Raw genomic sequence first — 27,444 nt, forward strand, 5'->3', positions numbered from 1 at the left:
TTCGCGGACAGCAACGCCCGAATCACGCTCCGCGCCGCCACTGCTCCGCACCGTGCCTCCCGCGCCGCGGGCGGCGGGCCGGGCTCCTGCCGCCTGTGTGGCGTTTCGCCGTCAGGCAGCCGCGGGCGCCCCTCCATGACGGCGGCGGGGCGGCGCGGCGGGGTCCTGACGCGGCGGCGGCGGCTCCGCGATGAGCGGCAAGGAAGGTGATGTCCCCTCCCCTCCCCTCCCCTCCCTCAGCAGACCGAGGCCTGAGGAGCTGGGGCTGGCGGAAGCAGGGGGAGGCCCCGCGGCTCGAAGGGGACGGGGGTGCGGGGCCTCTGCCGTGCCCAGCGGTGCCCTTGGACTGTGCCGTGAAAATGGCCCTGGGAGGGGCCGCTCCTCCACGGGTGTCACTGCCCTTGCCTGCCTGGGTGCCCCGCCTTCCCGCTGGGTGCCTGTCGGGGTCTGTGTCCCTGGGGATGGAGAAGCAGATGCCACAGAGGGGAGCTGCGTGTGTGAGGCCTGTAAAGCTCTTGTGCTGGCTGCTCAGTATAGTGTGTGTATATATGTGTATAAAATATTATGTATGTAGCAATATCTATATGTGAAATATATATTTTCACAGCTTGCTCTGCTGCCTGTGTGTTGGTTTAGCCCTAGCAGTGACAGAATCAGAGTCACAGAGCAGCTCAGGCTGGAAGGGACCACACGGGATCATCTGCAGGGTGATCCCAGAGCACCTGGCCCAGGGTTGTGTCCAGGTGGTTCCTGAACATCTCCAGTGAGAGAGACTCTGTAACCTCTCAGGACAATCTGCTCCAGTGCTCCGTCACCTGCACAGTAAAGTTCTCCCTCATAGTCAGGACGAATGGAATTTCCTGTGCATTGGTTTCTGCCTGTTGCCTCTTGTTCTATTGCCTGGCACCACCGAGAATCACACAGACCTCCCTTCAGCGCTCTTTCAGGGGGTGCATTTAATGTTTTAAACTGCTATAGGAAAAACAAAGTCCTGAACTCATGTCCAACAGAAAAGAAAAAAATATTTGCAGTTTCCTCTTTAAGAAAGTAGCTACGCCCACTTCTTGTTTTGGTTTGGGATAATAAAAAATTAAGCGGAAACATTTTAAAATCCAGTGTTCCCTTGGTTCTTCTTTTAAGGAAATTGAGAGAACTCCACGTATTCAAAAGGTATGCCTGTATCCAAGTTTACCAAATTTTTGGCTCTGTTAGGAGCAGTGTCCAGCTGTTACCAAAAGGAGGGAGAGAGGAATGGTTGACACATGGGTGACACACTGAGTTAGTCCAAGGTGAAGGAAGGATAAAAGGAAGAAACAATACAAGGTGTAAATCGGGAGTAAAACGTAGTCCAAAAGGGGTGAGTTCTGGGTGTGGGTCTGAAAAGAAGGGTTAAGGAAGAGGCACACGAAGCAGCAGAAGTGAGCAGCTACATTCAGAGAAGAACCTGGTTAATGGGCAGAGTGTAAGGGCCTAAGCTGCACTGCAGGAGCTAAACCTGTGTACCTGAATAGGGGTAGTCTGCTTAAATTGTGCCTTACTTCTTCTTTGTGTTAGAAAAGACCCGTGACATAAATCACAGACTTCATGCCACCATTCACTTACAGCAAGAAAACGTAAAAGGGTGTGAAGACCCAAAGACCTTACAAAGAAAAGGCTTAGGTTCCTGCCATGCTCATCCATTGAAATGGATTTTTTTTCCTAATTTTCACTAGCAATGTGGTAGAAGAAGTAACATGATAATATGAAGCTGGTGTCGGTTGATAATAAGGTTCATCCAGTTTCCTTATTCTGTCCTGTAGAATATGATTGCTGCCAGGAATGCTCTGAAGACAGCATTCTGGTGCTCCTTATGCTCTGGCAAAATTATTTTTTAAATTTTTTTTTTTGGTGTCTACTATTTAATAGGATCAGGTGGGTTCAGAAAACGGAAGCATGATAATTTTCCACATGGTCAAAGAAGAGGAGAAGAAAAAGAGAATGTTAATCCACCTTCAGCTTTGATGAAGTCTTTTAAATGTAAGTAAGCATTTTGAAGATCAGATTTTAAAAATGTGGTGTAGAAATTGCTAGGAAGTTATTAGTGAAATAAACCAGCTCTCTCTGAGGAAGAAACTTGAAACTAATTCGACTCATACTCCATACCTTTAGAGCTTAGTGTTCTGCATTTTGTGCAGTGAAGTCCTGGGAGTGGGATTTTGCAGAGCTCTGCCTGGTTCACGATTTGCTCCTGTTTCCATCCCCTCAGCATCCCAGGGAATGCTGTTCCCCCTGCCCTCCTCACTTGTGCTGAGCCTGATGCTGAGCAAATTGCACAAGTGTTCATTCAGGCAAAAGGTGACTGGGCCCTTTGGTGAGAGAAAACTGTAGGATCTGCAGAGGTGTAATAAAAAATCTGAGCCACAGGGGCAACAGCAGGAGATGGTGACCTTTGGGAAACTGAGGAGGCTCTGACCTTGGCTGTGATTCACAAATGACTAAGCTACTGAAATGTAAATCTGGATGCATTGTTTCAAGAGTTGGTAGTTGTTTATACCTGCACTTTAAAAAAAAAATACTTCAACTAACTAATGTAGACCTTCATGTAGTCACTTTATTAACTTTGAATGCCTTTTAAGCATTAACATATCTTCGAAGTTATTTAAAAAAGCAGGTGTAAACTTCCCTTCAGCCAAATTGTTTTTAGAGGATTTTTGACCAAAGCAGATTTAAACTCCAGTAAATTTAAATTTCTTATTAGATAACCCCTAACAAAGCAAAGCTGACCTTCAGAGATGAGAAGCCTTGACTGAAGAAGGAAGGAGATTTGAGAAAGGGAACAGATTAATTCTTGTTGTAAAATTTCCCTGTGCCACATATTTTTTATGAAGCTAAGAAGGGTAAAATATAAGCTGGATGGCTGCTTTAGATGGTTAATGTGTACTTCAATGTCGTATAACTTCCTGGCTTTTTAAAAAATGGGTGTTTATATTTTTCTGTGTAAATCAGCTTGGCAGATGATTAACCATGACCCCTGAACTTTGCCTAGAGAAGCTGTGGCTGCCCCACCTCTGGAAGTGTTCAAGGCCGGGTTGGAGGAGGCTTTGAGCAACCTGATCTAGTGGAAAGTGTCCTTTTGGACTAGGTGGTCTTTCAGGCTTCTTTCAACCAAACCACTCCATCATTTATATTGAATATTGTACGTACACTTGCTCTTGAATTGAGTAGAGCAACTGTACTTTCAAGTTTAATTTTTCACTGTTGTGAATATCAGTTAGTCATAAAGTTGTTACTACTTCCAATTCAAAACAGTTCTTTCCGTCCCTTCTCATGACATCCATTCATCCGTGTTTGGTTAGTTTCAGAAACAGTTTAAGGGACATGGTTTCTTCAAAGTTTTTTAAAGATCCACTCTTAGTAAACATTCATAATATTTGACTTCAACACCAGATCCACTTCCTCTCTTCTCTGTATTTATTGTAGTTAGAGAGAACTAATATCAGCAAGTCAGAAATTTTATTTCAAGTAATTGATCTCACTTTTCTTTAGTACTTCTAGTCCTTAGGGATATTAAAATACTCAACTTCTGGCCAAGTCTAGCTGGGATGTGAAAGGCAACCTTTCTTATAACTAAATGGTGCATTTTGAATAGTATATGTGCCTTAGCCAGATGCTTTTTATTTGGTTGGTTTAGGCACTGGTGAATCTTACTAACACATGATTGTAGGGTTTTGTTTTTTTTAATTTGTTCTCTGAATTGGGGTGGAATTTGCAGTCCGTTTCCAGAGCAGCAGTATTGTGGAATAGATTTTATTAGCAAAACCAAATATTTTACCTTAAAAATTGTTTAGGCTGCTTTAAGGCATCATCAGGATTGATATCTACTTAACCTGACTTATTAAACAAAGGTGGCATTAATGATGAATTTTGCAGCTCTGGCAGTGATGGTGTCTGCAGCCGTGCCCCACACAGGGACAGCTCACCTTGGGGAAAGGTGCCCAGGGGCAAGGCTGGTGGGCTCTGCAAGGAGTTAGTGCAGCACAGGTGCTTTTCTCTTGCCCTGCCCTGTGTTGGTGTGACAATTGGGTTTGCTGTAATGATTGACTCCACAGCGTTCCAGCTGGAGCTTGACACCAGGCACGATAAATACGAACGGCTCGTGAAGCTCAGCCGGGATATAACGATCGAAAGCAAAAGAACGATATTCCTGCTCCACAGGTTCATCAGGTGAGTCACACTGAGTGTGAAAATGTTCATGGAAACCTACAGTCTGCCTTGCAGTGTTGTCTGTGAGTAACAGCTGCAATGTTCTGTTGAGAGGAATTTAATTAACTTGCCATAAACATCCTTTAAGGTGGATGTGAGCTAATGAATGCACACTCCAGTTAGAGAATTAGAAGATGCTGGTGCTGGTTCAGGTTTCTGAGTTGGTTTTATTGGTTTATTAAACCAGTGTAAAGCAGTAGAGTGAGCAGCAGGTGAGAGCCCTCCAGCTTTCAGCAAGCTATGAGAGAGGAGTTATGCACCCTTCCTTCAGGTTACTTGCCCGGGCAGTTCTGTCACCATTTTAGTTGCACCCCTACCCGAGGTCATCAATGCAAATAGGAGGTGACCTGGGGTCTGTTTATGTAAATACTACAGCTGGATAGGCTTCTGTGTGAAGTTTTGAGCCTCCATATGTTTTGTGTTCTCATAAGCCTTCAAGCAACCTTTGGGAGCCAGAGACAAGCTAGAAAAGCAACAGGAAAATCTGAAGCTTTGCTTAGCCTGCTGTATAAAGTGTTTGCTGTACGTGACAAGCACTAGTCTTGCATGTTATAACAGCTCTCCCTGTTACTTTTCTTTGTAATTTCATTTATCTTAATTTGCATTTCGTTACCTATCAATATATTTATGTTGAAGTTGTAACTATCCATAGTTGCAGTTATAAATGGAGATTATGAAGTTGCCTGCTCTTTAACTTGGCTTTCTTCTGCAAAGAGGTACTGTGATAGTTCCAGTAACCTCTACAGCCTTGCTGTAAGTAACTACTCCCACTGCAGGGGCTAGGTAGCTGGGAACTTGTGGAGGAAAGAACAACAACAAAGAACTGCTCATTACTCTGAATTTAAATTCCTATTTTATAAGGCATTCCTGGTTTTGTGAGTGGAAGTTTTCCATGCTGTATTTTGTATTTCCTTCTTCATTGCTTTTCACAATTATTGTGGCTTTAATTTCAGTAGATTTTACTGTTTGCTTTTAAATATTTTCTTGAGACCAATTAATCAGTAGTTCCTTAAAGAGACTGTAAACTAATATACCATGTGGATTATTTGGGCTCAAGGGAGGAGAAAGTTTAAAGGAAATTAGATAAACTAAATTTTAAATGCCAAGTATATGTTGTGATTATGAATCAGATATTTCAGCTGTTTCTAAACAGCATAGTCCATAACTACTTTCTTAAATAAAAAACAACACATGTAGAAGTACATGATGTATTGTATTTTGCAATACTGTCAAGTATTGCAAAATATTAATTTTTTTAAAGAAGTTGAAGGACTTCTGTAAATACTGCTAGTTTTCTGGAATATTTTTTTAAGCCTTTGTATGTGTTTCTCCTTTTTCTTACTTAAATAATAATCATGACTGCAATCTGGAATAAGCCTCATATTACCAGAACCCTGACTAGTTGATTATTTTCTTGGTAAGAATTGACAGAATTTCAGAATCTGCAGTAGGTATCTGTAAGAGTTAAACTGTTTCTCATTTTAATATCAGTTTTGCTTTTTCTTGAACCAGTAAAAATGTATTGATTAGTAAAAGAAAAAGTGTAATTTTTTTTTTTTACTGTTTGTTCATGCTGGAAACTGCTCTTTCAGTTTCTGTTTTATGATTGCAGTGCTCCCAATGGGGAAGAAATACTGAGTGAATCTGAAGTCAAGCTGGATGCTGTCCGACAGAAGATCAAGCAGGTGGCACAAGAACTGATTGGAGAAGACATGTATCAGTTCCACAGAGCTATATCTCCAGGTAAATAATTTAAAATGAGGAAAAGTGTGCAGTTTTGAACTAAGCTTATTTTCTGTTTATGTAGCAATACTTCCTCTTCATACTGCAGGTCTGAATTTGTTACATTTCTGTGGTTATAAATCAGGACTCAGGTTAATCTTTGTTACTAGCAAAGATAGCTCTGCTATTAGAGAAACTATTGTCCTACAGTTTCATTGCAGTTTAAAGGAAGATGTAAATGAGAGTCTACAGCTGGAACAGTTTGGACCCTGCCCTAAACTGAAGCTGGGAGCATTTCTCACAAATGTACTGGCTATTGTTCTCTGATTGAGAGGAATATATGTAGCACACTCATTTGCCCCCCTGAAGGGTTGCAATTTCAAAGACGAGAGCGGGACCAACTGTCTTGTGAAATTATCCATTTTGAGTGATAAAGTGGTTTCAATTTGATAAAGTTAATGAATTTAAATCCTTAGTTTAGCATTTTCTTTTTTCTATGCTCAAAATGTGCTTCTGTCTCTCTGTTACAAGCATTAAATCAATTTGTGTTTTTCAGTCACATCTTTTTCTGCTCCTCTCTGTAAACAGCAGTCTTTGCTAGCATTCTTGAGATATTAAATCCCAGTTCGTTCATGACTCTTGCTGCCAAACCGTATTTCTTTGCTGACTCCTTGCTGACAATCTGAATATTACCTGAAATTGTTATGCCTTGGTTCTAGCAACACATGAGTAAAATATGTAACTGCTTCTTTGACATCTTAGTCATGGTATAAAAGTGTCTGGTGTTTATCAGTCTCATTTTAAACAATTAGGAATTGTGTATATCTTTCCTTGTTTGAGCAAGACTTTTTCGGCTGATGAGAGCTGAAGATTTGTCCTGAATTATTTAATTGTTTAAAAATGTCCATAAGATTGATTTGATTAACCAGCAGCAAATACGTGTCTGTACTTTACAAGACAAAAAATGCTTAAGGTAACTTGTACTCATCTCTTACACAAAATTTGGTGTAAGAGTGACACAGGTCTTGAGTCTCAATTCAGCAATTTGGAATGGGAAGGAGCATGCTCTGATAGTCCTCAATGGCTCTGATCAATTCCACTGTCCTCTTACCTGTGATGCATTGGGTTGCTCAAATTAGATGTAAATAGTTTCTCTTAGTACCATTTGATGTGTTTTGCTGCTGTTTATAGCCAAGTACTGTAGTGACACAATGAACAGAGATAATTCAAAATGCTGACACTACAGATGAACTTAAACTGTGAACAATACTATTCAAAGTATATTATGAGTATCTTCACACATTAAAACTGTCTTTTGATTTTCATTTTAAGTACTGCTTATAAAAGCTGAGAATCCTTGCAATTCAGTTTTATGAACAAAAGTTTTTGAAAGCTTCACTGTGACCTGTAAAGTTTGTTTGAATAACCCCTGAAGTTTGTAGTCCCGTGTGAGTCATATAATGCTATGTATAGAACAGCAGTGTTTGAGCTCTGCTACCTCATGGATCTTTGTGAGACTGTGTGGTGCAAGCCATCAGCCATGCTATATGAGTCAGATTCTCACAGGGTAACCACTTACTCTGCATCAGCTGCCTCACCTGAACTGACTGTGTTTTGTTTGATATGTGTCTTTGTGGCAGTAAATTCAAAGAGGCTTACCTGCCTCTAGTTCTGCTGAGGAGCAATTGGCCTGGAATTAGATTCACTCATCTCACACATAAGAGAGTATACCTATATATAGGTATACATATGGAGCAGACATATGGAAAGTTACTGCACAATAACTTCTGTGTGTATCCATCTTCTTATAAAACAAGTAAGCAAACCTGATGCTGGTTTTCTATATCCAGATTCTCTCCTCTTAGTAAAAAAAAATTACTGTTTTTGTTTCTTAAAAAAAAATATTTTCAGATATCAAAAGCTAAATTTCTTTTTTACGTGAAAGATACCTAAACTTAAGCTAGCCGTAGCAATCTGAAAATAAAGAAGTTAATGAAAAAAAGTCCTGTTCAGCTTTGCTTTCTGTATTTGGTAAATACACACCGTCAGCTACTGATTTTCCTGCGTAATTTATTTCTGACTTGCGTAAAGATAGTCATTAATACCAGAATAGACCTGAATAAACTGTTTAGAAAACAACAGCAAGTATTGTGTCAGGAATAATTCAGAATTTTTAATAGTTTTTTCCAGTGTTGTAAATCTCAGCCTCCTAAAATGACTAAGATATATTTGTCCGTTTTAGAGCGGGATGAGTTACTCTAGGGGAGGTTAGTAGTAGTGGAAGTAGTTAGCAGAGGAAGTTAGAGACCTGATGCGTGTGTATGATGACTCAGTGCCTTCACAGTTGCAAAACTTTTAGAACAGAACAGGCAAATTCAGATGGAAAGAACCTACAGTGTTTTTCACCTCCAGTGAAAAAACCATCCAGTGCCACTGCCTGACCACTTCAGGGTTGACCAAAAGTCAAAAAAAGTTGTTAAGAACATCGTCCACATGCTCCTTCTAAACACTGATAGGCTTGGGGCATTAACCACCTCTCTAGGAAGCCTGTTCCTGTGTTTGACCACCTTTTCAAAAGAAATTTTCGTGCCTGATGCAGCTTAGAGCCATTCCCACCTGTCCTGCCACTGGATGGGACAGGAGACCAGCACCACCTTCTCCACTTCCCCTCCTCAGGAACCCGTAGATTGCAATGAAGCTGCTCCTCAGCCTTGTCCTTTCCAAACTACACAAGCCCAAAATCCTTAACTGCTCCTTATAGGACATTCCTTCCAATGATTTCACCAGCTTTGTTGCTTTCCTCTGGATGCCTTCAGGGACCTTCAGAACCTTTTTAAATAGTGACACCCAGAACTGCACACAGTGGCATGTATGGTAGCACATCCTTAGTGCTTACATGGAACTTGGGGTGAGATTGTCATAGAATGAAAGAATTTTCATACTACATTTTTAAGAATAATTAAGAGAATGAATCTTATTGACATCTCAACGTAAAAAGAAAGGAGGGTAAGAAGGTATTAGTGTGCTAAATAAGGGAGAGAAAAAGTAGACTCTGCTATCTTTCCAGCAGTCAGGTGTGGAATCTCTCAAATACCTGAACTTCGCAGTTTTTTTGGACAGAACTAAGGGGTACAAATACACAGCCCCCCAGTGCATTTCTGAAGTTAGAACTGGAAATAGCTGTACTTTTACTTTTTCCCTCTCTTCAGATGAGGTAAATGGTGAGTCTGCGCACTCCCATCAGTTGTATAATACTTGGCCCTAAGATCTTCCTGTTGTTTCTGTAATTAGGTATTTGTGCCTCATTAAGAAGACTGTTTATAAAATCCAACTGAAATAAGTTGCCTTTATTCTATTTTGGTACATCATCCACATGATCTACTTATGTTCTAGCTCCTCTGCAAGGAAAGTTTGTGCCAGCTGTTGCCCGTAGTGCATGCTTAGTAAGGGAGTGTTAGAATATACCTGTGTGTCACTGGGAAGACAGGAATTGCTTTTAGGCATTGTGTAAATGAGCTTGTGTGCATAAAACAAGTATAAAATGCTAACTTTCAGCCAGACCTTTACTTTTTACTCTTACCTTCGCTAAATCCTCTGCTCTCCAGTTAGTCATTGGGATGACAAAAAAAGGAACATGCAGGCTTCAAGACATGTAGATCTTGATTGTGCTGAAGCTGGGATCAAGGAGGTGTCAGAGATGTGAAGATGCTTGATGTCAGGATCATGAAGCTGAGATAGAAAACCTAGAAACAGGAAGAATGAATGGACAGTTAGATGAAGAGCAGCTGGGAGAGGGAATGCTTTATTCCACTTGCCCACCACTGTTCATGAAGAAATGTAATTGGGGGTTGAAAAGTGATAGGAGTTAAGAATGTTACTTTTAGTTTTGGTTTTAAGTCTGGTGTTCTTTAATTGTTGGTTTGCTTTTTTCCAGTGGAAAAAGCTTGCATGTCTTGTTGAAAATAAAAGTAACTAAGAAAAGGGCTAGGTCTTGGTCTTTATGTATTTCCTAGGGCTGTAAGTCTTGAGCTTCCTTTAACCTAGTTTTCAACTCTGATTTTGTACTTTAAAGAAATTCTGGAGAACTAGTTAAAAAGCTTTTTATGAACAAAAACATTGCCATTAAATGGCTTTTTTCTTCCAAAAAGAATAAAGAAACACTTATGTCCCGTATCTCAAAAGCAGCATGTCTAATTAACCTCAAACTTCCTAAAAATATTCTCCTTTGTCTTGAAACCAAACATGAAACATCCTCCTGTTCCCCACCCTACCTCGAACAGAAGGAGTAAAAGGGTTCAAAATTGAGCTTATAATAGAAACCACTGTAGCAGCCTTAACTGGGGAATCATGATTGTCTGCATAATAAAGCTGCCTAATACATATTTTATTCAGTGTAATATCTGTTATCCTATAAATAGAAGAATGCTATGAATATTATGCTTGGGAATATTGTTTGCCACTTGTAATTGTTAAATGCTTTTTTTGGGGTTACTCCAAGCAGTTGTTCTTTTGACTTGAAGATAAAACAATTCTGGCAGAGCACTAAAGGAGTTTCGTGCTTTCCCTCATTAAGAATAGTGCTAATGGCACGCAGGACGTTTCCCCAAAGGACACTTGCATGAGCTCAAACACTGAGTATAGCACTAATTGAACAACAACAAAAACTGATGACTGTTTTCTACACGTTTCTTAACAGTACAGATTGTCCCAGGGGATGATTAAACAAGCAAACAAAGAGATACTGAAATAATGAAGTCTTTTTTTAATGCAGAGCTCTTCATTTGTTATGTTAGAATGTTCTGCTTTGTTGATGTTTTTAAAGCTTTACTTTTTGTAATATAGAATTCCTGCTCCTTTGGCCTGCTTTGCAGTGTATACCTTATATATCCTGTGAGGAAATATGTACTCTTTCTTTAAAATTGTTGAGAGACACTATGCAAAAAAAGGACTGAATAAGATTGTATGGATTTTTGAAAGGAAGGAAGGAAGAACATTTTCTGGATTTTTTTATTTGTATATACATATGTGTTTAAGTATTTTTATATGTATGTTTAACTCTCAGCTACTGAGGGAAATATCAACAGTATACAAAAAAGTTCTGTATGGAACTTCATGACAAGAAAGAAGTGCTCTGCAACATGTGTGGGGTCCTACACTTCTGCTACACCAACCCCACGCAGTGCTGCAGGCTGGGGGAAGGGCAACTGGAAAACTGCCTGCTGGAAAAGGACCTGGGGTTTCTGGTCTGCAGCAGCTGAACATTATTCTCCAGTACCTGCCCAGGTGACCAAGAAAGCCAGTGGCATTCTGGCCTCTATCACCAACAGTGTGACCAACAGGATCAGAGCAGTGTTTGTTGTATTTGCTGTATTCAGCACTGGCTGCACCTCAAGTTCTGTGTCCAGTTTTGGACCCATCACTAGAACTTTGGACACTGAGGTTCTGGAACGTGTCCAGAGAGGGGCGATGGAAGAAGTGAAGGGTTTGGAGCACAGATCTGCTGAGGAGTGGCTGACAGAGCTAGAGATTTAGCCTGGAGAAGAGTAGACTCAGGAAGGACCTCGTTGCACTTTACAACTGCCTGAAAGGCAAGTGTAACCAGGTTGGTGTGCTCTCTTCTCCAATGTAACAAGAAATAGGGTATGAGGAAATGGCCTCAAGTCACTCTAGGGGAGGTTTATATACTATATTAAGAAAAATTTAATCATGGGAAGGGTTGTCAAGCACTGGAACAGGCTGCTCAGGAGAGTGATGCAGTCACCATCCCTGGAGGTATTTAAAAGACATGTAGATGTGGCGCTTAGAGGCATGGTTTAGTGGTGGCCTTGGCAGTGTTGGGTTAGTGGTTGGATTCAGTTGATCCTAAAAGTCTTTTCCAGCCTGAAAAATTCTATGATTCTATGTTAGGATGTATGTAATTATTCAAAGTATGTTCTGAATCTTCTCTGCATAAATGCAAAACTTGTGTACTGCAGAGGGAAAATTAAGGACTGCTCAATAAGTTGGCACTGTGTGGGATTTTTAACATGACTTTGTTAAATGAAATCTCTAGCTATTTGGGGACTTTACTCAGTTTTTTGGCCCTTAAGACGAAATATTGAATGGGGAGCCTATAATTCTTGTGGAGTTTCTTAAGTGGAGTGATGTGGGGTGATGATGGTAGATGGAAGTGGAGCACTGTTGGCTGACCTTTGCTGTGTGCCTGTGCTTGCAGCAGTGGTGAGTGGAGTGCTGCGCACAGGGAAGCTCATTAGCTGTTTATCATGTCTGCACTTGCTCTCAATAGGATTAGATGACAGGGCTTTAAAATGTCAGCACCTTGTCAAAACTATTGCTCTGTGACTGCTTCTGCTGATGATGATGCAGGAAATTCTGTGTAAAAGTTCAGCACTGACGCAGTCTAACACATCGTTTGTCTTGTGCAGACACTATTTGTATTCTGAGATTGATATAATGGAGCTTATTTCTGTCTCCTGCCTTGTGCCATTTAGAGTCACTTGAGGCATCTAAGATATTGCAACAAACTGCATTGCTCAACTGGACCAGGCCAGTTAAGTCTGTGGATGAAAAGGAAATACTTCAATTGTGCTAGAATGCCAATTTCTAACTGCAGTATGTTGGACAACCAGACAGGATGCCCTAAGAAATGCTGTGGAGATGAGTGGGGTCTGTCCAAGCAGGCCAGCTTTAGATTACTGATGATTTAAGTAACAACATTTTTTGGGTATTGTATGAAGGATTTTAATTAGAATGCAAGCTAAAGGAACTATCTTCGTAATGAATTCAGTGTTTACTTGGCTTTAGTTTTTTTTTTTTTTCTTAGCTTTTAAACTCAAAATATGGAAATAACATACTCAGATTGTTCTACCTTTGTAAACACACATATATTTCTGAAATAATATCAAGGTACACAATATCAAGGATATAATATCAAAGTACTGTTCTGCATATCAGGAACAGTATAAGTAGAACACCTGTTTTTTTTTTTCTTGAGAAAGCTTAAAAACTGTAATTAAAATAGATGGCATATTTAATTTTAAGTTGGTTGTAGAAAGGAAAAGCTTTGTACTGCAGGAAGAAGGTATCATGAATTGTAAACGTCTCACCCAGGATGAGACCTAAATACACCTAAAACTTGAAAGGAAAGCTGACCATGAAGGAAGCAATCAGGTTTAGGCAAGATGGTGGGAAAACACAGTAACACAGGAACAGGATGTGACTGAAGAATTAATCTCTTGCTGTTGTAGGTGAGGGGTAAAATGCCAGAAATGGAAACAAAGTTTCCTGATTATACTGGAAAATTAACAGAATTTTCAGTGAATAAGGTTATGGTTATCAGATACAATTTTGTTAATTTCTTTCTTTCTGTTTTGTTATTTTCTGTTTCTCTGACTCATATCCCTCCTTGGTCAAACTGGTTTGATTTTTTTTTCATTCTGCAAGTTGCCCATTTGAAATTTGATACCTTCAGTTTGTTGCATTTTGCTGCCCTTTTATTATTTTTCCTAAGTTCTTCTAAGGAGAAGGAAAAAAACAGCGACTGCAAAGCCTCTCACTTTGTATTTTCTGCTGCAGTTTTTTGTATGTCCATACACAAAAATTAAAACAAACCTACAAACATGAATGCAAATTCTGACATGAGCAAACTGGGCATGCACTATGTGAGAATTGATTATCAGCTCATCCCTGAATGAGATGTAAATTCAGCAGGAGCAGTTCAGAGCAGCAGAGGTCCATGAGGGAAGCTATGTAGAGTCTTTTAAAGATGCATGCCATGGGTCAGCATGATCACAAAGATTCTGTTCCTGCTTCTCACTTAAGATCTAACTGTTCTAAAGTCCTGCTGTACTATTATGACAAATACTGTGGTTACTCACATGACAGCCCGAAACTAGTGATGTTGTTTGTCTTCTAATTCAGTTTCATAGCTGGCAAATGGAGGACACCTTGTTGTCTGGCTCAGGAATTTTTTTCAACCCTGCAGTTATTGACATTAGTGATTCACAGACCAGATCTCTCCAGCCTTTGCAGGAACCAAGTGCAGCTTGAACATAAGAGAAGTTAAAAAAACAATCTATGAAGCTTTTTTGTTTGTTTATTTAAAATCACACAGGAGAATGTGTCATAGAGGGACTCCATTCCAAGAAGAGACGGGGATAGCACATCATGGTTCGGTTTTTGTTTTGCAGTCGTGTGGGGAGAAATGGAGGTTGGCAAGTGGTGAAGTACCTTTGTGCCATCTCACAGATCTGTGTTTATGAGGACAAATGGCCACTATTGGTTCTTCTGATGTACTTATGAGTTGAGTCTGTTGCATAGAAACAACATCACCTCAAGAAGAACTTTCACTGTGTTTTGAACTGCAGAAGCTGTGTTGTGTTAGGTGCTCTTTCTTCTTTGATCATTAAACATCCTGGCTGAGTCAGAGCTTCCTTTCTTTGGTATCTTGAACACTTGCCCTCAAGGCTTCCAGCAGTGTAAAATTTGCTGTCTGACTGAATGACTTTTAAAATTCTGTATTAATTATGAAGGCAATTGGGGGTAGTCAGAGAGGTCAGGAAGACTACTTGTCACAGGAATAGTTTTTTTTAAGAACTTATGTAAAACATTGGGTGCTCTTCATAATTACTACATTTGGGGCTTGTGAGTTGGAATGAAATCCCAAACTTCAGAACAAAAACCTTGATTACAAAAGTAAGCATGGAACTTCAGGTCTCCTAGTAGAAGCAAAAGAAAAGTTTGTGAATTTCTCACGCACAATTATTCATCTGCAAAAAGGCCTATCATTTGTCATAAGTCCATTTGTTTTTAATAATAATATAAAAAAGGCTTGATTCCCTGCTCTCTGCAATGAGAGATTAAAATATTGTTTGCAGTTCTTTGAAGGGTTTTTATGCCTGTTTGGAGAAATAATTTAACTCTCACAGGCACCTGTCTGATAGGGAACTTATATTTGTTTCTGTAGTTTTTGGGGGAACTGACTAATCTTGATATTGCCTTTTTCCCTGAAGTGTGTATTCAACTTTAAACAAAGTGCAAACAATATTAACACTTCAGTACCTGCAATACATCGCTTCAACACATACAGCTAGAAAAGAATAGAACTTTTTGGTGGTTGTAGATGTGTCAAGTAGCAGCTGACTAATGAACAAAGCATTTGGGGCTTTAGAGAAGAAATTTACATTATTTTAATTATTGATATAATAGTAAACTGACTCAGCTTTTGAATTATTACTGAGTGAATAGAAACATGTGTTTTTCCAAATATGTGAGCTCATATAGACTTTTGTTCTAGTACTTTTATTTGTGTTTTTAATTAGTACTATTTTATAAAATCCATCCCTGACTGGAATTACTCTTTTAAGCCATTTTCACAACAGGATGTCCAGAGCATTCCTGTCTGTGAGGAGAGCTGGCTTTATCCTCTGTCAGTGTATGTTATAAAATTAACTTTTGACTTCATGCTCACAATCAGCAAAATGTTTTGATTGTTTCATAGCCTCAGTTTAAGTTTAATTACTAAAGTTTTTACCCCCTTTGCCAAGAAGAAGACCTCTGAATCTTAGGAATAGTTGTCAAGTATGCAGAGAACTTTAAAGGAGCAGATTAAGGTGTGAATTACCAGTTTCATCTTACTAGGACGCTGGCTTTGGTTTGTGTATTAATAGTTTCAACTGATGGTTACTTGTTTGCTTATTTCACTTGTTCTCCCCTTTATTCATCCATATGCTTCTAGAAACAAGTTCTTTAAGTTTACCATGCTCCCCATATTCTGCATAATTATTTCTCTGTTTGGGATTTCCACAAGACTATAACTTTTTTTTTTTTTTCCCCTGGATTATGGCAGGGATTTCTGTGTTTTGGTGGTGGGGTTTTTTTGTTTTTGTTATTGCTTTCTTTGTTTTTTGGAGCGGGAGGAGAAAGAAGGGAAGTTTTTTTTCCTGTGTTTGGAGTTTTTTAATGACAATGTAACTTGCAAACATGATAATAAGATAGAACCTTGTCGGTGCTGTTTTGGTTTTATAATGAATCAGCAAGCAGGTAGTTTCACATGACTTGGCCTGTAAATAACGTGCCCCACCTTTCATGCAGTGATCCTGGAAGAAGCTTGCTGGCTGTATCTTCCTACCATCTTTCTAGTGGCTGCTCTTGCCTGTGATTCCTGCTGCATGGCTTAGGGGAGGAGCTGGGTGAGAGAGCACAGGCTTTTGTCTATCTGCTTGTGTCCACACCATCAGCACAGGTTCCTCTCTAAACAAAAAGACAGACAGAAACAGGACAAAGGATAAAAGAAAATGAATTTGGGAAGAAATAGGGTGAGAAGCAGCTTATTTGAGAAGATGGCAGGTGGCACTGGCATTGCTAACCTTAACAACTGAGAAGCATGAAATCCTTTTGAACCTGTTTTGGAGCTGTTGAACTGAGATTTAAAGGAGGAAATGAAGTAGCAAAATTTCAGAAGGAAACTTTCACCTCTTATTTGATCTGTCATTCTGGGTGGAAGCTTCCATGCATGCATGGATGCATGCATATCTCAGGTAGAATTAGATTCTGTTTACCCTAATATGACTCCTGCAATTAAGTCATTTCAATTATTTACTCATTCTTTACATAGAACTAGCTTTTCCTCTGTCTTATGCATTCATTTGACTCTTGGACTGAGAGCTCCAATTACTTTTTTAAAAATTATTTTTTCATTTAAGAAACCAAATTTCTTGTTAAGTTTCTTAGGGTGACTGCTTTTTCTTCTTTCTCAGATCTTGCATATGTAGCTAAAGAAAAAGGTCTTGAATATCAGCTGGCAAAAAGTGCTCAAATTTTCAGGCAGAAAAATCTTTATTTGTAAATGCATACTCAGAAGATATCTCAGTGTAGCTATGTAGTTCTTGTGCAGAAAGTAATTTTTTTAAAACAGAAGGGAGCTGCTACACTGGGTCACTGTCACTTATCTAGTATAAGCCAGTTCTATAGAATAAATGTAATAAAATATCATAATACTTAAGCAGGTAACTTTTTACCTTGCATCTGTGATTTTAAGAGGTACTCGTAAAAATAACACAGTGTTTTTAATTGGTATTTTTGTCCATGTACTACAAAAAAACCCAAACCCATAAAAGGCAGTCTTACAAACTATTCTATTACTGGCAGCTCAATCCATGAATAAACTAATTTTGGAATAAATCCAAAACAAGAGCATAAGGGGAAAGGTATTGTTGGATGGTGTAGTGAAATGGGATGGGGTTTTTGACCTTGGGAATTATTTGCTGAAAATAGCGGATGTCCTACCATTAAGCTAAAACATAACATGTTTAAACATCCTTCTACCTGCACATGGAAATACCTTATTTCAAGGTCTTGGCTCATTGAAATATCATATTGTAGCTACTTCTGGAAGAAGAACTTATTTAAAAAAAATTAAAAATAAGAAAAAGTAAAATACTAATTTTTTTGCAAAATAGTCATGGACAGGATTTGTTAGCAGTCTGTTTGTGATGGTAACTTCAATTGAGGTTTGTAAGGCTTACTAAATAGGGGAGATAGATGCCCTAATTTTGAGAAGGTGACAGTAAATGGCAAATAGACTGTGTGCAGCACTCACATGGTGGTGTTAAACAAAGGGAAGGAGCGCAAGGCTGGAACTTGCCAGCTAGAATGGGATGGCAGGAGGAAGCAAAGGTCTATGTGTGTACATACGTATAAATATGCCCACATTAAAAAGTACAGAAAGATAAAAGAACAGAGGAGCCAAACAATGGAAAAGGACAAAACATGTATGAAGTAGTAATGTGGAGTGAGTTGAAAGTGGGAGATCTGACTGATTGAGGAGACTGTTTACCAAAAAGTTTGAGGGCTGATTTGATCTCTCTCAGAGCTGTGGAAAATGCCAAGTTGATTCTTCATATGTGATAGTCTTCTCCATAGATAGCAGAGGGAGATTCTCACAGATGTTGTCATGTTGAGTGCTGCTGTATGGCTTTTTCTGTGGTAGCTTACAGCTTATCCACAGAAAAAGCCAAAATTTCATAATAGGTTACTGGTCCTGTTACATCAGAAGGTAAGTCAGGGAAAGAGTGAGTGATGAAATCTACCTCTCTGCAGCCTGTGAAGTTATTTATCTTAAGAGATCCTGAGTAGCTTTTATCTAGTGTTTTTCTATTGCTCGTGCCCAGAATGCTTTACCTGAATTCTGTTGATTAAATTATGGTGTTTAATTGCCTTGCCAGCTCTGTGTTTGTGTTCTGGTTTGTGAACCGCAGTGTTGAGTGTGAGTTTGGTTGCTGCATATTTGTTCTGCTTTTCCCAGTGCTGCTGTAGAGTACTAGAAAGGAATTGCCATTCTGAGTTGCTTCTGCTCAAATACATATTTAAAAGGAAAAAAAAAAATAGGTCACATATCATGTTTTTGTGGTAGTAACGTGGAAAGCCTCCTACCCCTTGAGTTTTTTGGGATATTTCCACACTCATCTGTTATTCAAATCTATGTTCTCTTCTTTTTGATTTAGACTATTTCTTTGATCCAGGTGAAGTCTAAATTTGCTTCTTTCTGCATACTTCTGTAAGCTGAAGTCCTGACACTGTACAGGTCAGTTGAGGGTATTAAAATTATTCTAATGGAAGCAGGCTTCTACTTCTTGGTTACCCGTGGTTACAACCTCATTTTCTCACTGACAAAACTATTGTCTAATCCTGGCCCTCTTGCAGCATGATACCTATTAGCGTCTCTTGAAGTGAGGTCATCCCCTTAAAATGGCTCTGAATAGCTGTGCTAGAACCATCTCTGTCATGTGTCTGCTCCTTTAATGTCCTCTTTGGGCATTCTCTGTTCAGGGGTCAGATATACACAGCATTGAGTTTGTCTCTACAACTTTTTTTAGCTTAGTACTGCTGTGGCTGTTTGTTCCAGCTTTGTTTCTGCCTTTTTTTCCACCAACAGTGCCAGCTTCAGCTTTCTGCTATGAACTTTTCTCACATGCTTCCCCCAAATCTGCTCTCTGCACATAAAGATAAACTGACAACCTGTGAAATCTCTGAACAGTCAAACTGTTTTTTTAGATCTCACCTTAGTTGTAATGTCACTGTTGAGTCAGAGATGATACATGATCAGAAGGTAAAGTGGCAAAAGCCTTGTTTAGTTCATCCTCTCTTCTTCTATAGCTCAGTTTGCTACAGGTGGACCTGATTGGTCATTTAATCAATACATTTCACATGATTAGCTAATTAAAAAGATACCCATTTGTGTCTTGTTAAGCAATCCTATTGAAAACCGGATTATTAGAAAAACACCACCTGCAGGTTGTTTTAATATTTGGCTGTCACTGTTTATCTCCAGCTCCCTAAAGCTTCCCAGGCCAATTCTGGGAAAACTTATCTAGCTTTCTCTTTCTCCAGGCTGTCACATTCACAGTAATGCATAATAAAACCACCATCTACTATAAGTAGGTCGTTAGAGAGAATTGTGGCAGGTAGCTGTAGATGGCATAACAATCTGGTATAAACGACATTTGTTATCCCATCTTTTATTCCCTTTGCAGCACACCAACTCCTTTTGTCTCCCTGCACACCTTAATTTCAGAGTGTAAGTTCTTTTGGATAGAGCAGTTATTCATGTATTCATAGAATCACAGAACAGTTAGGGTTGGAAGGGGCCTCTAGAGATGACCTAGTCCAACCCTTCTGCCAAAGCAGGATCACCTGTTAGTCTTCGTATTGGACATCACAATCCTGTCTGGTTTGTTTATTTGCTTATTTATTTATTTATTTGGTCTGGAGAGATTTGTAACAACATATGCTTTGTCTTGAATGTGAATTTCACCAAACCTGCATATTTTAAGGAGCCTGATTCTCACAAAATGGAGAAGTGGGAAGCTCAGTTTTAAACAAGTATCTACTCCAAGTCCTCCTGGACAGGGTTGCTCTCGATCTGTTCATCCCCCAGCCTGTGCTGATACTGGGGATCCCCTGACCCCAGTGCAGCACCTTGCACTTGGTCATGTTAAACTTCATGGGATTCCCATGGACACAACTTCTCAAGCTTGTCCTAGTCCCTCTGGGTGGCATCCCATCCTTCAGGTGCATCAACTGCACCACTCGGCTCATTGTCATCTCTAAATGTGCTGAGGGTGCTTTTGATCCCACTCTCTGTGACATTAATGTAGATATTAAACTATACTGGTCCAAGTGTGAGCCCTTGGAAACATTGTGGGGAGCTGATCTTCAGTATGGTTCTGAGAATACCATGATGCTTTATATAGAAATTACAGAAGGTTCTGCATGAAAAATGCAGATGGAGTAAAAACTTGAACATGTTTGTCTGTATGCTTGGTCTGACTTTAATGCTTCAGAAACGTGCTATGTTAGATTGTGTTTCAGTGTTATTTTTGGGTTATGTTAATTTTCACTTTTTGCTGGTAACCTTCAAATAGTCTCACTTAAAAGGTTTCCTAAAAACTAAATAATTGTAAGCATGGATTATTGCTGGAAAGTTGGAAGCATGAGCTTGTTTCTGCTGTTTTTGCAGGACTTCAAGAATATGTTGAGGCAGTTTCGTTTCAGTATTTTATCAAAACGCGATCTTTGATCAGTGTTGAAGAGATCAACAAACAACTAATATTTACAGCAGAAGACAGAGAAGAAACAACAAACATGGTAAAAGTTTTTCTTTTCTCAATGGACAAACATCTTTCTGGGATAGAAATGCAGTGAGAAGGCTTAGTCACATTTTTGGCATCTGATTAAATAAGACCAGTTAGTGGAATGGATTAGATAGACATGTTCAAAACATGCCTTTTATTCTGATAAGTAGTAAACTAAATCTGTGGGATACAAGTTTATAAATTTCACATCCTTTTTATTCAGGGCAAACTGAACTCTTTCTGATATGGCAAAAGATCCAGGACAGTGAAATGCTGGCTAACAAACTACATTTGTACATAGTAACAAACTACAGAGAGATTTTTAGTGCCTGGGGCTGTCTCTAAGACCTTCTGGTGTATAGTGATGTTGCAGAAGTTGGAGGACACAAACAAGTCCAAGGCAGGATGAACTCCATGACTGAAATCTTATTGAACTAGTCACTGGAGGCACTGTATTTGACTTGTGCATATGCCTTAGCTGCATCATTTGTAACTCCCCTGGAGCTGATTCCTTTCAGAGGACAGACTGGTGTCCCATCATACCTTAGCCCTAATGCAGTATCTGCTTGACTTGACTTGTCTGTACTCCTAGCCTGCCCTAAATGGCTCATAGGGACAAACTGCTGTCACCAAACACAGTAAACTGGGTGCAGTTTGATTGTTGACAGAGGACAGCAGTGATTTAGTAGCAATCTACAGAAGTGCACAAGCAGTTGAGGTGCAGTATACAGTAATGCTGCTTTAAATGAATTCCTGAGTTTGCTTCTGCTGAAGAGATTCTGCTGTAAAGCACTTCTCATTCTTTCTTTATTCTTTTGGTATGATATTTGCAGAGAAGCCTTATTTTTAGCTTTTTTCACCAGAGGTACCAACTATGAAGTTATTAACCCCAGCGTGCATGCCTCTGACCAGATCTGTCAAAGATAGCATATTTGGGTAGATAGCATATTGTGGGAACAAGTGAACAGAAAGAAACCTGCATTGTCTCCCACATTACCAATATTCTGGCAATAAAAAGTATTGGAAACTTGGATATTGGAGCAAACTTGTAGCTTTGCAATGGGTTTGCTTCATGAAGATTTTTGTTTGTTATTTTAATAAGCTCAGTTGATATAAAACAGATCTGAGAATACTATGGCTACTTGTAGAGAATATATTTTGAAATTCAAGACACCATTATGAAATTATATTATTTGTTTTCATAATGCAGACTATTTTTGACTGATTTGCTAACTTTGGACCAACTATTTAGGAAAAAAATCTATCAGGCTGAGATCTGTCAAATGAAAGAAAACCCCAAACAACTGCAAATAAATGTTGCTACAAAGATGTGGTAATTCTGCTTGCAAATATAGATGGTAGAGTTAGGGAATGTTTATCATACTTGCTAGAATGAAAATGACATCTCAAGTAGAAATTACCTTCTTATATGGAAGGAGATTAGTACTGGAAGGAGATTAGTACTTCTGAAATCAGACCATGTGGAAGTGCCATGCAATTTAATTTTCCAAAATGTTTTAAATTTCCAGTTATGTTAGATGAGTTAGCGTGTTGAACCATTACAGATGGCTTTCTCACACTTTTCTGTACTGGACTTTGTTCCATTCTGTCCCCAGACCTCCAATTCCCATGACAAACAGCCCCATACGTGGAGCCTGAAGGTGACCCCTGTGGATTACCTGCTGGGAGTGGCTGATCTGACGGGAGAGCTGATGCGGCTGTGCATCAGCAGCGTTGGGAACGGGGACATAGACACGCCCTTCGAACTGAGCCAGTTCTTGCGTCAGATTTACGATGGGTTCACTTTCATTGGCAACACTGGACCTTACGAAGTCTCAAAGAAGCTCTATACCTTGAAACAGAGTCTGGCAAAAGTAGAGAATGCCTGCTACACGTTAAAAGTACGGGGATCCGAAATCCCAAAGCACATGTTGGCTGATGTGTTCTCCACCAAAACGGAATTGATTGACCAAGAGGAGGGGATTCCCTAAAACTGGGAAGCTCTTGCTACTCTGAAGAGAAGAGGACCTAGAGAAAGCTCTCTAGTTACGGTTTGTGGGGTTTTGACCCTCTCAAAGCTTTTTAGGTAGAGACATTTTTAGTTTTATCTTTGAGAAGGCTGTTTGCAGTGGTAATTTGTAACCAAAAATACCTTTTATGATGTGCAAGAGAAGAAATGTTTGACTTTGGCCTCTTGGTATGGAATTTCCTGTATTGCTCCATTGTATCTTCTTTCAGAATGACCAAAATTTCCCCTGCACTCTACTACTACTCTACTCTACTAATGACAGTGACTGTCATTTGTGTGACGCACCGCAAACAGTTGTTGGTGCAAGTTTTCATCAAGCAGAGCAGTAGAAAAAAAATGGTTGGGTGCTGTTGTTTATCATTATCCATAGGTTTCTGCTGACCTATTTTCTGAGTATTTGGGTTCTGTACTCATGTCACACCTACAACAATGCACCTGTGTGTAAGTGCATCCCTTGACTTGAGACTGGGGTGGTCTCAACAGTGACATGTAATTCAAGTTTTCTCTGATTTGTGCTTTAAACTATGAAACTTAAGTCAACTTTTTGCCAATTGATAATGAAGCTAATTGCACCAGGTAAATACTACTGTCACCTGCCATTTTGGGTCTATGTTAAAACTGAGTTCCATTTGAACTAACACTGGTTCTTCACAGTTTTGAGATGAGCTAGGAAATCCACAGAAAATAATTGTGGAACGTATTGTTTTACATTTTTTGTAATACAGTTTAATGCAAAATCTGACATATTTCTGTTTGTAGACAAAAGAAGTTGTCATACAAAGTATGTAATTTAGTGTTAGGACAAGCAGTTTTTGGCCAGAACAAATGTGTTGCAATGCTGGAAGTTTGTTCTCCATTGTTTGTGCTGCCCTGAGGACCTCCAGTGGGCTTGAACTGGTATAAGTGGAAAAGGGCTAGCCAAGCTTTAAATATGTGTTAGCAGGAACTATATCATGTGCATGTTCCTGTGGAAAGGAAATTGCAAACAGAAGTAAGGCAGTCATTCTGGTTTCCACATTTATCTTTGAGGGGGGTATGTCACTGTTGGCAAAAAATCAGGGCTTTATGCTGGTGTCTGAGGTTATGAAAGTCTGATAATGTACATAATGCTAAAGGAAAACAGATAAAACAACATGATCTCTAGACTCCAGGAAATAGGCCTCCCAACTGCAATTGAAAATACTGCATGTTTTTTATTTCCACTTCCATATGCTGTGATACTGCCAATACTTTTCCCATGAGCATATCCTGAGTAGCTGGAATCATCCGATATATGGATAGGAATGGATAAATACATTTCTGTCAAATTTTTCCATTGTTCCCACATAAAGTAGTATGGGGTGGATTGAAAAAGGGTATTTTTCCTATTGTTTAATACTATTTTTTACAATAAATTCTGAAAAGTAGTCACTGTCTCTGTGTTGGTCCTTTTGCCTGTGTAGTCCAAGTGGTAAATTATGGTGCAAGTTTCCCACCGTGAAGGACTTCACTTGGAAGCTTGGATCCATTCCTGTATTCATACTTCCATGGGCACTTTCTAATGCTGAATTTTTTTTTCTCCCTTAAGTTTATTCTGTGGTGTCTAAAAACTAGTTAGTATAGAAACTTCATGTGAATCTTTTGAGTGAAAAAAATGCAAAGGATTCAGGTGACAAAGCAGGTATATCCCTGGAACAAATCTGCAATAGTACCATCCATGTTTCTATGTCTCAACTTTGTTTTCTGGGGTTTTTTTTTGCGTCTCAACTTTGTTTTCTGGGTTTTTTTTTTTTTTTTCTTTTTAATCCTGATGAGAGGAAGGGAAAGAAAGGAGGCTAGTTGCTAAAAAGGAATCGTTTTGGGGTGTCACCCTCTCACTGAGATGCATACATCTAGCATTTCAGTTGATGCAGCTACAGCGCAGTTGTGCCTCTTTTGGCACACTTAATTTACTGCAAGTCATTGCCTGTTTTGTGTAAGTGTGTGAAGTGAAAGCAGATACTGTTAGACGTAGTTTGTGATATTAAACAGAGGTCTGTCTCTTGTCTGTCCTAGCAGCTATCAGAGGGAATTAAAAAATGTTTATGGCACAGTTTGAAATGGATGAGATGAATTTCAGCACATTGCACTGCTTGGCTGACATTCTGCCTCTGGCCATGGAATGAGCACACAGTGGCCACCACTTTAGTCAGCTCCTGCTTTTATACAGTCGTTCATTATTTTAAAACTACAGATGTCTAGAAAGAGTACTTTTTTCCCCCTAGCAATGTTTAGAAGTAGATGCTCTTTCAACTAGTACATACTGGTTCTAATGATTTTGAGATTTAAATTTTCAGTAAGGCAAGAGAAATTTTTTTAGTGGCAGACGATTTCTAAACTTCAGGCTGCCTGGTCATAATCAAAAGCTGTGAATTTCTAATAAGGAGCAAAGTGTATGTGCGGTGTATTAAAACATGTATTAAAACACCAGCACAGATGGGAAGTAGCTAATGGCCTGAAAACCTCCTGCTCAAGGAAATATTTTCCCCAAAAAACAATTGCACTGTAGCTATTTGAAAAGTGACAGACATTTATCAGCAAAACAAGCTGCTAAACAAGCAATGGCAATTTTCCCATTTCTTATCCCATTACTCTATGGAGCTATTGATACGCTTGGTCTGCAGCCAGAACAGGACTACGTCATAGCAGATGTTTCACAAGGACAGCTCTGCGTGCTAAAAATCATCTCTCTTTCTGGAATCTCCTTTCTCAGAAATGATTTTTCTTTATGGGTTCACTTTTTTTCCTGAGTGTTAATTTTCAGTGAGGAAAAATGCACCCGCATTTAGCTTTCCAGAACTGCCAGAGAAGTTATGCAAGAGAAACTTCCTGTTGATAAGACACATATGTCTGTCTACTTAAACTCCTGCTTACTTGGATGTTCAGTGAGTTTATTGAAAATCAAAAGAAAAAGAAAGAAAATAAACTGCACCTTTTGTAATATTTAGCATATTAGGTGCTTTATAGAATCCAGACCAGATTCTGGCACTGCCCTCAAAGAGTTTGCAGTTTAAGAGTAGGCAAAAGGTCAGCCAAGACAAACAAAAGTAAGATGGTAGAAAGGGGAGGGGATAAAGTAACAGGATTTTTACCAGAAGACGGTCTGTTTGTAGTTGTAGGGTGGTTTACCACTTCCCATTTTGGAAAAGAAGCTTGTCCAAACTTACGGAAGTCTGCAGTGTGACAGTAAAGGGTTAGTTGAGAAGGGTGAAGGCAGTGGAGAGGCAAAATGGAAGGAAGTGAGGTAGAGACAAAGGGGGGAAGAGTGGCAAGGAGTGGGACAGCATGGAGGAAGAGCAGGCTGAGGCACAGGACAGCGGGTGCACATGCAAGGAGGGTGGGACTGGAGAGGACGTGGGACAGGAAGACAGCCCTGCAAGGAGTTGGAAACAACACTTTGAAACCAAGTGACTCAGCTATAAGAGAGACTTGGAGTTGACCAAAGGAACTGAATTTAAAATTACCACAAGGTCCCCAATGCATTGATCTAGCCTTGGGCCATAAATAAGGGGCACTTGATTTCCTTTGCAGCTGAGAACCTGCAGGTCCTGGACTGAGCAGGGTTTGCAGGCTTCCAGTCATGCAGTCACTAATCAACAGGCTCTCAGTTCCCATATGACCCAACTTGCCATTCACATTACCTTCACTCCCACACTGGTAGCCACAAACCTTGATGTTTGAATTGCCATCATCTGCAGCTGTTAGAGACATGGTTAGATACAGTTTTTAACATAAAGGAATGCTTACGGTGACCACAGTTTCCCCTTGTGTGCTGTTTGCGTGTCCATTTCGCTGGCATTGCTGCTTCAAACCCCTCTCTGTTTCTTCCCTTCTTTACTTATCCTTTCTGAGGCTGTACTGTTCTTTTGAGCCATGGCCCATGTCCAACCCATGGTTCAGTCCTTTCCATGTTTAGCTGGAATCCTGGGGTAAAATGTGTCCGTGCAGGAAGAGGAATCGATCGGTTTCTTAGGTAGGGTTGTCTGCTCGCACCTCCAAATTTGGGAGTAGTGCTCTGACTCTGAGGGGAGAGGTCTGGTATTCCTGCATTCGGATAAGGCCTGGTGCGTATGTCCTATGGCAGCCGTGGTGCCATGTGTCAGGATGGGTGGGTGGGCGGGCAGACCTCATGCTGCTTTTGCAGGTGAGCAAACCTCAGTTTTTCTGAGGTTTGCAATCATCACGAGCCAAGGAAAATTGCCTACAAACATGAAAGAAGGTTCTTCTCCAGTTCTGAGGAAGGTTGTCTTTGAAGAGTATGATTTTCCACAAATTCTACCTCTTTTTACCTCACCCATCATCCCTTTGAAAGGTCTATTTGCAGAATGTAGCAGAAGAGACTTGCTCATGACTTCTTCTGGAGCCAGTTGGTGCCTCCCTGAACGCTGGCCAAGAGTGATGTGATGGTTCCTTTCTCAGCTCCTCCCACAGGCCAGGCAGGCTGGCTCTGGTGTCCCTTCAGCCATCTGGGGGGGGCTGAATTCTGAGCCTGCACTATTGGATTTTGCAGACCAGTGACATGTGGGTTCATCCTCTTTTTTTTTTTGTCCCCCCTAGTGTTGTTGTTTTCATGTCATGCAGATGTTCATTCCTCCTAAAGAAAGACTCTATTGTGTGTGCTCTACTCCTGCGCTGCCGCAAAAGGTCAGATGACTTCTTGAACCCATCATAAACTGTTTCTTGGCTACAGATGCAGTACAGATTTTGGGATACATCTTGGGGTACAGCTTTGGGCACTTCTCCCATAGCCCTGAGCTTTTCTGCAGGCTTGCAAGTCCCTTGTAATCCAGAAGGGTCCTA

At 39.9% G+C, this 27,444-nt stretch overlaps 1 protein-coding gene and 1 long non-coding RNA gene across 4 annotated transcripts; one reads left to right on the forward strand and one right to left on the reverse strand.

Annotated features, from left to right (window-relative positions):
• On the forward strand, positions 1-24,032 carry TSNAX (translin associated factor X). Of its 3 annotated transcripts, XM_039707370.1 has the most exons (7): positions 167-206; positions 1,141-1,170; positions 1,906-2,016; positions 4,089-4,203; positions 5,855-5,985; positions 20,483-20,610; positions 22,214-24,032. In XM_039707370.1, the coding sequence occupies exons 3-7, from the start codon at positions 2,001-2,003 to the stop codon at positions 22,586-22,588; spliced, it is 765 nt and encodes a 254-aa protein (XP_039563304.1). In that variant the 5' UTR covers positions 167-206; positions 1,141-1,170; positions 1,906-2,000; the 3' UTR covers positions 22,589-24,032. The 3 variants fall into 3 exon arrangements, with proteins under 3 accessions (XP_039563302.1, XP_039563303.1, XP_039563304.1); XM_039707368.1 differs by lacking the exon at positions 1,141-1,170 and having other exon boundaries at positions 1-202; XM_039707369.1 differs by lacking the exon at positions 1,141-1,170 and having other exon boundaries at positions 141-206.
• On the reverse strand, positions 14,660-26,984 carry LOC120501298. Its single transcript, XR_005627256.1, has 2 exons — positions 26,392-26,984; positions 14,660-16,215 (listed from the first exon to the last, which is right to left on the reverse strand). It is a non-coding gene; the product is annotated as an uncharacterized LOC120501298 (long non-coding RNA).
• Between the last annotated feature and the right edge of the window lie 460 nt (positions 26,985-27,444).

Source organism: Passer montanus, unplaced genomic scaffold (assembly GCF_014805655.1).
Source record: "Passer montanus isolate IOZ18808 unplaced genomic scaffold, ASM1480565v1 scaffold2, whole genome shotgun sequence".
Classification (NCBI taxonomy): Eukaryota; Metazoa; Chordata; class Aves; order Passeriformes; family Passeridae; genus Passer; species Passer montanus.

What these genes read in the sequence shown, in the direction of transcription:
- TSNAX (XM_039707368.1), top strand. Translation starts at nt 136, where the DNA reads ATGACGGCGGCGGGGCGGCGCGGCGGGGTCCTGACGCGGCGGCGGCGG. An exon ending in GCTCCGCGATGAGCGGCAAG is followed by an intron (nt 203 to 1,905) that starts GAAGGTGATGTC and finishes ACTATTTAATAG; the next exon opens with GATCAGGTGGGTTCAGAAAA. An exon ending in TTTGATGAAGTCTTTTAAAT is followed by an intron (nt 2,017 to 4,088) that starts GTAAGTAAGCAT and finishes TTGACTCCACAG; the next exon opens with CGTTCCAGCTGGAGCTTGAC.